The sequence below is a fragment of the Rhinolophus hipposideros genome (genome assembly GCF_964194185.1).
Source record: "Rhinolophus hipposideros genome assembly, chromosome: 2".
Classification (NCBI taxonomy): Eukaryota; Metazoa; Chordata; class Mammalia; order Chiroptera; family Rhinolophidae; genus Rhinolophus; species Rhinolophus hipposideros.
The window spans coordinates 109,198,535-109,209,572 of record NC_138048.1 but is presented as its reverse complement, the minus strand read 5'-3'; the positions used below and the strand labels follow the sequence as shown (position 1 = coordinate 109,209,572).

The window sequence follows — 11,038 nt, the reverse complement described above, 5'->3', positions numbered from 1 at the left end:
ACACACACCCCTGCCTGCGCCAGGGGGACAAAAGCCTCCCGTCCTGAGCGGGGTGCCCGGGCGCGAAGGCCTTCCTGGTGGCCCCTGCAGGGAGGCACCCTATTCCCTCTGGCCCCACCGCCCTCACCTCCCCGGCGCGACCCGGTGGGAGCAGGCGGGGAGGGGAGAACTGACTGAGCCGCGCCCCGCGGAGAGGGCTGGGCGGGCCGGGGGAAGGGCGCGGACGGCGCCCCGCGAAGCGATTCCTAGACCGGAAAGCGCGAGTGCCAGGTCCCGCCCGCTCGGAAGAGCAAAAATGAAGTGGTTTCCGCGCGGCGGGCTTCGCGAAGCCTGTAAGACGCCAATTTGCTGCGGACCTTTATCGGATCCACACTGTACCGGAGAGCAAAGCTGGGGGGCAGGAGGAGCCCTAGGGCTGCACTGTACGGTGGAGCCTGCCTGCCTTCCCTCCTTCCTTCCATTCATTCATTCGTTCCTCACGAGCCGTGGATCCTTCACTCGGAAGAGCCGGAGGTCCCGAGGGAGGGAGGGAGGGCGGGAGGGAGCCTGGGGCGGGGACCTCGGGCCGCAGGGGCGCGAGGGGCGCCGCGGGCGGGAGCCGGCGGAGCCGGGCGCTTTGGGGGCGCGACTTTCTGGGCGACGTTGGGGTGCGATTAGCCTCCCACGGCCCCGCCAGCCCCGCCAGCCCCCCGCAGCGCCCCCGGCCGCCCTCCTCTCCGGTACCACACTCCTCCCAGCCCCGCGGCTCTGCGCCCATCTGGGCCCGACGGGCACCCGCCTAGGAAGGGCCAACCTTTCCGGGGACCGCGGCAGCTGCGCGTCGGGGGCGCGGCCGGCGGCTGGGGTGGGGGTGGGGACGGGGCGGGGCGTGGGCGGGGACCGAAGTCCGCTCACTGCCCCGCGACGCCATTCACACTTAAAGCCTCCGAGGCGCGGCGGCGCGCAGTCAGAGCTGGGCTCCCGCGCTCCGAGGTCTTCGCCGCCACCATGAGGCTAAGAAGGTGAAAGGCGGCGGGACTGGCCCTGAGGGAGCCAGGGGAGGGGTGGAGGCGCCAGACGGGACTGGGGTCCTAGGTGGCACCCAGGGCGCCCTGGCGGCGGCGGCCGGGGACCTGCTCGCCTCGCGGCTCGGCGGCTGGGATCCGCGCGGAGGGTCGGCGGCGGGGGGCGGGGCGGCACCGGGCGCGGCCGGGAGCGCGCGTACCTGCCGGCAGGCGGCATCTGCCCGGGCGCGGCGCGGGGAGGGCCGCACCGGGGGCGCAGGGCGGTGCGTGGGTGTGCGTGGGGGCGGGGTCCCTGCGAAGGGAAGGGAAAGAGCGAAAGCTGGAAGCCGGGGAGAGCGACGCGCGCTCGCTTCCCGCTCCCCCACTGGACCCCCGCCCCCGCCCCCGCCCCCGCCCCCAGAGGACTGCCCCGAGTTGGAAGAATGACGGATATGACCGCACTGTACCAAGGGCACACTTAGGTACCTCAAAGGCTGGCTGGTGCCCACCGTATAGTGACATGCCCCCTCCCACACACCTGGGATTTCCCCCTCCCCCATCAGCAGAGCCACACTGGGGAAGGTGGAGCTGCGTGGGTCCAGCCCACCCGCCCCCGTCTCCCGCCAGCCTGAGGGTGGGACGACCACTTTACTCCTAGGTTTTTGCCAAAATACCACCTTCAGGGACGTTGTAGGGTTAACAGACTGTACCTCCCTTGATAAACTGATGAGGAACCTGGTCCCCACCACACAGCCCCAGACCCTGCCCACACCTGGGTCCTACGGCCCCGTCTCCCCAATTAGAAATGTAGGTGGGTAGTTAAGACGGATCTGTTTCCTCAAGAGAAAAAAAAAGTACAAGAATGCCACAGCCACCAGCCGTGGTCCTGTCTGACCCCAGGAAGAGTGGGCTGGGGCCCAGGCAGGGGGGTGGGCAGGGGAGTGTCTGACAGCAGGGTTGGAGGAGAAGCCAGGGAGAGGGTACCGAGAAGCTCAGAGGTAGGCAGCCCCCAGGAGGGAGCAAACTGTAGCCCCTGCAAGAGCCCAGAGTGTGCCCAGAGGCCCTGGGGAGGCCCTGAGAGGCACTTGTACCCAGAACCCTGAGCACAGGCAGTGTGGGCTCCATGGGAGATAAATGGGGGCCATGGAGGGGTTTGTGCAGCTTTGTATTTTAGAAGCTTGCTGTGGCTTGGGGGGATTGGCTAGAGGGGTCAGGACTGGAGACGGGGGTTATCACAGCTGTCCCCACAAACAGGAATGTGGCCCCAACAGGGACAATGGGAGAGGACAGGCCCACCTGCAGGCTGTGGCCTGGGGGGGGGGGGTGAAGGGGAGTCCCTGGTGGCAAGGAATGTGCCTCCATGCAGTCAGATGACAGCTGTCGGGCCGGGCAGGGGTCTCTGTGGGTCCAGAGCTCAGGGACACGGCATTCTGGGAGGCCTGCAGGAGGGGTTGGCTAGGCTGAAGCATGCAGGGTGCAAAGGCCCCCAGCCGAGTCTTGGGCAGAGGGGCTTCACGGGCCAGCTGTGAGAATTCACCGGATTTGGTTTCAGAACGAGCAGATTCATACAGAGGGTAGTCCTGCAGCCCCTACTGCCGCTGGGCATCTTACATCTGTCTCCCCAAAATATAAATGAAACTCTTGCTGTAAATACCCTGAAAGTGTTTTTTCTGATTTCATGCTGTTTCTTGGAATCCATCCCCTGCATGGCTCGGCCACCGAGGGTCGCAGGCTATGGCCTTGCCATGTCTCTCACTACCCTATCAGCTCGGGAGCTGGCTGGGTGCTGGGGCTGCAGGCCCCTCGGGACTTGCTGTGTGTGTGTGTGTGGTGGGGGGCTGGTCCTGGCTCCTCTCCCTGAATCAGCACAGGAGCTCTGGGCATGGCTGGCTGGGCACTAATCACATTTCTGTGTCGGTTGTAACCCTAACCGGCTTCTGCCCGTGGATGCAGCCTGCGCTGTGCCGGCGGAAAGGCTGAAAGAGGCAGGACTCATCTGACTTTCTGGTTTCTTTCCAGCCCTGCACCGCTCCTCCTGCTGTTCAGTGGCCTGCTGGCCAGTAATCTTGGTAAGTTCCAGGGGGGCTGTGGGAGGGCCGCTGTGAAGTGCCAGCGTCAGCAGGCTCCTCGCCACAGCCCTTCTTCCTTTTCCAGGGGCCCCTCTGACAGAGCTGAGCCCCCAAGCCTGGGTCATGTTGGGACTGAAGGTCACAAAGGGGACACTTGACCAGACACTGTAATCCTTGTGGGGGTTAAGCGTAGCTGGAGTACACGTCCTCCCCTGTCGTCTGTCCCAGATGAGCTGGGAGCTGGCTGTTCTCTGGTCCCTTTGCCGCAGTCAGCCCTGGGGAGCCCCTAAAGCCACCAGCTTCCCGAAGAGCAAGCACCAGGGATGCGCACTACAGCTGAGAGCAAGGCCAGCTGAGCCTTACAGCTCCCAGGGTGGCAGGTCAGCGGCCACGGCCACTCTCACTGCAGGCATCTGAGAGGGCGTACGGATGGTAAAGCCACTCTGGACACGTGACACAGGCCTTTTCTGATGTAGTGCGAGCATGATAATGCTGCTGAGAAACTGATGTTTTCTTTTAAATGTATGCATTAAAAAAAAAAAAAAAACCTTTTTCAATTTAAATATAAACTCCCAAGAAGTAGCTGAAAGAGTGCAGTGGGTCCTGGGCGTCCCGTGTCCCGGGCCCTGCTTCTCCCAGCGCTGGCCCCTTACATACTAACAGGAAACCAGCACCAGACAATACATCGTAGGAGCTTCCTGCGCATGTCCCAATTGTTAAGATACTGCGTTCCTGCATGGATCATACGGAGACATTAATCTCCTACTGAAACGAGTCGGAACTGGTGTTTGAGTCTTGCCACCAAGAAACTGCCTCCAACCCTCCCAGAAGAACTTTGCAGGTTAGGAGGCAACCCTGGAAAACAAATTTTGTACTTTTTGGATCATTGCAGATATTCAACAAGAAGAAGTCAGAGCGATGGTGGGCAGTGACGTCACGCTCAGATGCATTTACACCAAAGAAGACAGTCTTGATTTAAAGGACCTTTACGTTTACTGGCAAATCAGTGCTGCTGACAAACCAACAATCGTGACTTACTACCTGTCTACGAACAACTCCACGGGCCATAACGACAACCAGTACAAGGACCGGGCCAAGGTGTCACTGGACAGCATGAAGCGGGGAGACTTCTCCCTGCGTCTGTACAACGTCACCCCCCAAGACGAAGAGAAGTATGACTGCCTGGTGTTTTTGAAACTTATTAAGATTTTGCATGTTGTGGTGACGCTGCACGTGGCAGGTAAGAGCGGTGACCCTGACAGCTGACCTCAGCCCACCTTACGGTTGGAGGGAGCATTAACAAGACAGTTTCTGCTCATTCACCTGTGTTTCCCCGTGAAGGAAATCCCAGCCTCAATTTAGTGGGCTTCTGCTTAACCGCATGAAGCTCAACCGGAGGAAAAGCCATTCGACTCATAAGCGAGGTTCCCGTATGCTGACCACCAGGTTCACAGAAGCACTTTTAATCTCGCTCTCTTTGCCTTGAACTGTCCGACTCCACTCAGATTACATTTTAAAAACAAACTTAGGAGGGAATGCCATGAGGCACTAACAGAGATCAGAGTTTAGGAAGGAAATCAAAGTCAACCAAGTAGCTCAGGGCACAGTTTAGTGCAGCGATATGCTGTGTCCCTTTGGGATGAACTGCAAGCTCTCCATGTCACTAGATTCAAATGAGGCCGGCCTCCTTGGAGCAGGGAGTGGGGCCACTCACTGCCCCCGGGCTCAGTAACCCCCCAATTGGGGGTGAGTGGGGGGGCGACTCTTAGAACAGAGCCAGTGCCCGCTGCGCAGACCGCAGCTCCAGTCCAACCGCCCCATCAGGGCAGGGGCATGACGGACCACCTCCTACCGCCTGGCCCTGGGCACCGGGCGCCACTCACCGCCCCTCTCCTCCTTGCAGCAAACTACAGCATGCCCGTGGTCAGCGCCCCCAGCAGCGGCCCCCAGGGCGAGGAGCTCACCATCACGTGCACGTCCACGGACGGCTACCCCTGGCCCAATGTGTACTGGATCAACAGGACGGACAACAGTCTGCTGGACAAGGCGCTGCAGAACAGCACGGTGTCTCGGAACGCACGGGGCCTGTATGACGTGGTCAGCGTCCTGAGGGTCCGTTGGGCGCCCAACGTGAACATTGACTGCTGCATCGAGAACGTGCTCCTGCTTCAGAACCTGACTGTCAGCAGCCTGAGAGACACGGGTAAGGCTGCTGCCCCGGCCCAAGGCTGTGGGCCTGGGTCTGCACGCTGCCCCGGCCCAAGGCTGTGGGCCTGGGTCTGCACGCTGCCCCGGCCCAAGGCTGTGGGCCTGGGTCTGCACGCTGCCCCAACCCAAGGCTGTGGGCCTGGGGTGACTTGGCAGAGCCTATCAGGCAGAAGACAGTCCCTACACTGTGACCTGTCAGCGGTAACAGAATGGTGGCTGGAAGGGAGAGGAGAGGACAGTCCGGTGTGTGATGATGAAATCACTGCGTCTGTGGGGCAGGCAGGGGGCTGGGTACTCAGCTCAGCACACCACGTGACTTAACCTTTACTCACGGGGTCAGTTTGGTGGCCCATTTCACACACAAGGGACTGAGGCTCTGAAAAGTTGTGTAACATTTCAGAAGGCCAGGACTAGGCAGCGACAGCGTCAGGGTTGAAGCCCATGCCTGCATGGCCCCCACGTTGAGCATGTGCCCCTTCAGAAGACTGGGGCACCCACGATAGGGGGCCTGGCTGCTGGTCCGGGGCCTCCCTGTGGAAGGGGCACAGACTGGTGACTCCTTTGCGAGGCCACGGGCTATCTGTGACCCTGTCACCAGTGTTGAGATGTGGGGTCTGTGGGCCTTGCCCACTGCAGGAAACGGCTGGCCGTGACATCATCTGTGGGACCCGGGGCACAATGGAGAGACGTGCAGGGCTCCTTGTTCAGGATCTGGAAGAGTCCAAGATGGTGACAGTACACCGTGACGCCAAGCACAGGCCCCAGGCACAGGCCATGACGCTGGCCCTGACTGCCAGGGACTCCTGCTGGACGACTGACACCCTCCTTCCCACAATCAGGGTGCAGCCCTGTGACTCAGTGGTCACGGGCCCTGAGCCCAAACAGACCAGGACAGAGCTGTACCGAAAAGCCCGCCTCTGACCACTGCCTCCCAGCCAGCATCCTCCCTGGCAAGCAGCCTGGGCAGCAGACGGCGGAGACCGGAAGGCTCTCCCAGGGTGGTGCTGTCACCCAGCTGCGCTGTGGGATGAGCTGGGAGCCTCAAAAGCCCTGGATCAGCATGTGGGGGGCGGGGGGGCTGCTCATGGGGACGGCTTTCCTGTGCGCCGACAGCCAAGTCCTGGATGAGGTCCTGGCGGCGGCAGCACTCAGAGACGGTGCTGAAGGCCACTGGACGGTCCACTTTAAAATGGTGAATTTCACGTTATGTGAACTTAGTCTTGATCTTTTTTTAAAAGTCAGCAAAAAAGCTAGAAAAGAATTATTTTAAGTTAAATGTGAAAAGCCAGGAAGAAGCTGAGCGTCCCGCTGCGCCCCTCCGCAGGTGCGGGCCTTTAGGAAAGGTGGGCTGCGTGTCACACAGGCGGGTGGGAGGAAGCCTGGAAGAAAGCCTTCCTCTCCGTCAGCCTTGTATTTTAAAACTCACAAAATGACGTCAGGGAAGCTCTTTGGAACTAATACTCCCTGTAGTACTTTCTTCTTCAGGACGAAAAGCCCCCTTTGCTCCCTACCCTGTAAGTCGCGGGTTCTTTTCCTCTTTCTCGTAGAAACATTAACGGGAACGAAAGGCAGCATCACCGATGATTTAGGCGACAACCCCAAGGGGCGGACCCGGGCCGTGGTCGGGCTTGTGGTGCTGTGTGTGGCTGTGGTGGCAGCGGCTGCCGGCTGGGTGTGCAGGAGCAGGTGTCTGCGCCACGGAACGTACACAGGTACCTGGCGGTGCGCGCGTGTGGATGGATGGATGGGCGGCGTTTGTGTGGTGGGAGTGAGGGTTCTTGCCTTTCTCAAAATGTTGACATGCTCGGCACAGAGTTGGTTTCGTTTGAAGTGTAGTTTTAATAGCCTTGCAGCTCTGCCGAAGCTCCCGGTTTGGCTTCTGAGGCTCCACTTTCCAAACACCGGCTACCAGGTCTGGGGCGGGAAGGACAGACTCCAAATCAGGACGGAGTTCATTTCTGGGGAAGCTGAGCTTCCTTCAGTCCCAACAAGGCTGTCTGTCCAATTCCTGCCCAACTCATAGCCGGACCCAGAAAGCCTGGGTTTTGAGCGTGTAGTACCAAGTAGCAGAACTCACATGCGGGCAGAAAAGCCCAGAGCCTGGGCACAAGGCAGTTTCCCCAGGTCAGCAGGCGTTGGCACAGGACCTAACCACGAAGCTGGGGGTCTTCCTGGGCCCCCGGGAGGGTGGGGGCAAGGTACATGCCCATCCCAGGTGAGCCAGGGTAGGGAGTGCACCCACAGCAGGGGCCTTTCCTGGCACAAGCGTCTGTGTGCCACCTGGCCTTTCCAGTGTGCTGTCCATCATCTCAGAAACACTGCCCAACCCCCTGCCCCGCTGCCCATCGGCCAGGCTGCGGAGGGCGCCCTGAGTCTGGGGCACAGGGCGTCTCACATGCTTCCCACACTTCCTCTTAGAAAGCATCTTCCCGGAAGCAGGGTCGTCTGGGAGCCCCTTGCCATGAGTGCGTTCCCGCCCCGAGCGCTCAGGCCACTGGGGTCTTTACAGCAGCCCCTCCCCACGCTTCGCCGCCCGCCCTGAGCGCTTCTGGTTTGTTCCAGCAGGTGTCCAGGCTGCAAGGCGGGAGCTGGAGCTCACTGGTGAGTTTGCCAAGAGGGCAGGAGGCTCGGGGACAAAGTGTGTCCGTCACCTGGGCCTGGGCGGCCTGGCAGCCACTTCCTCTGTGCTTACCATCTGGCACGAGCCGTACTTGGTGACCAGGACAGAAATGCTTCCATTTTCCGAGACACTGAAACCCCCAGTGAAGGCACTTCCCATTGGCCACCTCCGGCACGTGGCTCTGTCTGTGTGAATACTTGCTAGCGTTGGCTCTCGGAATTTTCCAAACACACACAGAAGCAGGGAGACTAGGACAATGACTGTGGCCCCCCCATCGTCACTGCCTCTCCCACACAGGGGCTCCTCACACTGAGTCCTGCGTAATAGAATAGCTCCCTGGGTTCCCTGTGGAAGGGGAGTACCCCACAGGTTCGTGAGCAAAGGTCCATGTGGTTCCCCTCTCAATCTGGGAAAAACATTCCCCCACAGTCTCGAGTTTCCCACCAACACGTGCCTCTGGCTGTGAGGGGCTTCGCAGTCAGGCCAGCCCTCACGTGACACTTGAGGCAAATGACCGCACCTCTCCGAGCCTCATTTCCCCACTGATGGGAAGAGGTCATCCTGGGGAGGGTATACCCTGGTGCCCAGAGCACCCACCGTGAGTGGGCCCACCTGTTACTCAGGTGAGGCCAGGTCACGTCGCTTGACTGGCTGCAGGAGGTGCACTCCGGGGCCCCCAAAACCTGGGCCTGCCTCGTCTCAGTCAAACGAAGCATGCTGTTTGCAGGCAGCTGTCTTCAGCCCCTTTGTTTCACCATCCTGAGTCTTGAGAAAATCAGTCTCTTTGCCTCCAAAATGAAACGAGCAGGTACAGTGCTTTACATCCCTCTCCCTTCTTTCCTTCCAAGACAATGCATGACGAGAACTGACCACCCAGGATGTGGACAGGGCTTCCGCGAGACGCCACCAAGAGGGACATCACACGGCAGCTTGAGAATTGACTTGGGCAGGCTGGTAGCAAAGCGTGGCCCTCTGTCCCCACCTGCAACATTAGCGAGGTGTTCACAGACATGTGCTTCTGGCCGGAGGGGACACGCAGGGGCTTCCCCCCGGGTGAATGTGCCGAGTGTTGCCCTGGTCCCGGAGTGAAGCCCTGAAAGGGCCAGCAGTTCTGGGACTCATCTGCCCCCAACTGAGCAGGAGCAGCACCTTAGCTGCCAGTCACGCATCAGAAAGGGGCCCGGAGAGACTGCTCCTCCCCCAGCACCCCCAGCTCTTCTCAGCACCCAGACCAGCTGTGGCGAGGTGTTCTGAGAGCCGAGGGCGGACGCCGGGCACAGAGTCAAGGTGGCCACGCTCTTCAGACACAACCTCTGCTGGGTGGAGGTCCCTCGCGGGTTTTTGGAGGGTCCCTGCGATTGTGCACGGGTATGTGTGAGCACGCACCCAAATGCAGGAAATGGTCACCACTGGAAGACTCCAGGATTGGCTTTCCTCCGGCACATTCACAAGGCTGGGAAGGAAGCCCAGCCTTGTCTGTTGTGGTGAAAAGCTAGGTTTCCGTCCTGCAGAAGCACAGTGGAGTTTCGAGAGAAGGCATGCTGCTGGGAACGGAGAACACGAGTTTCCAGTGGACACGGGTTTGGAGAGGCGAGCACCCAAGTCCTTCAAATGGGGCCGTGGTGAGGATGGAGAGGGCACTCTGGGGCATGGCGCAGCGATTCCCTGGAGTGTAGGGTGGGCAGCTCCTGCCACCCTGCTTGGGACCTCCTGCCTGGCCACCCCGGGGACCTGCACGGTGTGATGGAGAGTCGGATGGAGACCTCAACTCAAACGCTGGGTTCCTCGGAGCCCTCCAGCCCCCCACCCTCCGTGATGGGAGATGGACAGTGGCCCTGGCCCTCCCTGGGAGGTTTCCATGGTGTTGCCTGGGATGAATTGAGCAGTTCAGTGTTTCCAGACGGTTCTGCCAAGGAGTCTGCCATGTAACCCAGGTGTGCACACCCAGGAAAACTGTGGTTCCACCATGGTCACTCAGCACTGAAGGGCCCAGACCCCGACTTGGAGCAGAAGTGACCACCGGGCTCCATGGTGAAGCGAGTTCACACTTTGTACAAGAAATCGTTTGTCTTTGTGGCCAAAAGCCCTCAGACGGCTTTTAGCTGAGTCTGATGAGGGGCCCACACAGACTTTTAACATGAAAGCATTAGAAGATGCATATTGGTTGTCCCTACAAGGACAGAAGGGTCACTAACTGGCACCTGGCGCCAAGCAGCACTGGGGTGCGGGAAGGGGGTGCAGTGCCCGTCCTCCAAGCCCGAGAGCCTGGGCTCAGGGTCCCCTCCCGCCCCCCAGCCACACCCAGGCAGGATGGGGCAGCCACACGGGGGCTGAGTCTGGTTCCAGCTTTTCCTACCAGGTGCCAGTGTCCTCGGGGAGGTGGGGCCAGGCTCTCCTGAGTCTAGCATTAGCCCGGGGCTGGGGGAAGCCGTCCCACAGCCCCTCCTCACACGGTGCTGACCTGGGCCTGGGGCTCCCGAGGGCCGAGGCCACGCTCTCCAGGCGCGGTGCCTGCTGGGCCCTCAGACCCTCAGCCACAGCCTGGCAGTCCCTCCCTGGCCTCCGGGAGGCAGCTGGCTTCCCCATCCTCAGCTCGCACTGGTACCACCCACCCCCCTTCAGTCCGACTATGGACAGGCTCAATGCCTCGGTTTGACATCTATTCTTGTAAACTCGACGTAAGAGAATACAAGATATAAACTGTGTCCAGTGGCTTCGTCAGCTCAGCTGGTCCTCATAGCAGGTCTGGGGCCCCTGCCTCGCACCATCAGTTCTCACCCGGGGGGATCTCTGTCCCCCAGGGGACACTGGGCAAGATCTGGAGACATTTTAGTTGTCCCCTGTGGGGTGGCTATTGGCCTTCGATAGGCAGAAGGCGGGGACGCTGCTAAAGTCCAAAGGTATCAGGGGCCCACCGCTGAGAAGTGTCCGGTGTGAGGGTGGGTCCTTGCCCTCCCAGGTCATTTTGCCTCCCACCCCCATCTGCACTGGTCTCAGGAGGGGACACAGATTAACAGCCAATCCCAGGGGTTCCAGGTTGGGGCTGTCAGCCCCCTCATCCAGCACAGCCGCTGGGGCCTGACGCCCTCCATCCAGGCTGGAGTCTGCCCATCTCATCACACTCAGAGCCCGATCGGGTGGGCACAAGAACCCGGCCC

At 60.6% G+C, this 11,038-nt stretch overlaps 1 protein-coding gene across 4 annotated transcripts; it reads left to right on the top strand.

Annotated features, from left to right (window-relative positions):
• The first annotated feature begins 281 nt into the window (after positions 1–281).
• Positions 282–10,587, top strand: ICOSLG (inducible T cell costimulator ligand). 4 transcript variants are annotated; one of them, XM_081069248.1, is made up of 7 exons: positions 282–422; positions 3,003–3,052; positions 3,945–4,292; positions 4,956–5,255; positions 6,808–6,972; positions 7,826–7,861; positions 8,729–10,586. In XM_081069248.1, exons 3-7 carry the CDS (start codon positions 3,971–3,973, stop codon positions 8,737–8,739), a joined length of 834 nt encoding a protein of 277 aa, XP_080925374.1. In that variant the 5' UTR covers positions 282–422; positions 3,003–3,052; positions 3,945–3,970; the 3' UTR covers positions 8,740–10,586. The 4 variants fall into 4 exon arrangements, with proteins under 4 accessions (XP_080925374.1, XP_080925372.1, XP_080925371.1 ...); XM_081069246.1 differs by lacking the exon at positions 282–422 and adding an exon at positions 883–1,001 and having other exon boundaries at positions 8,729–10,587; XM_081069245.1 differs by lacking the exon at positions 282–422 and adding an exon at positions 915–1,001 and having other exon boundaries at positions 7,823–7,861; positions 8,729–10,037.
• The last annotated feature ends 451 nt before the right edge of the window (positions 10,588–11,038 follow it).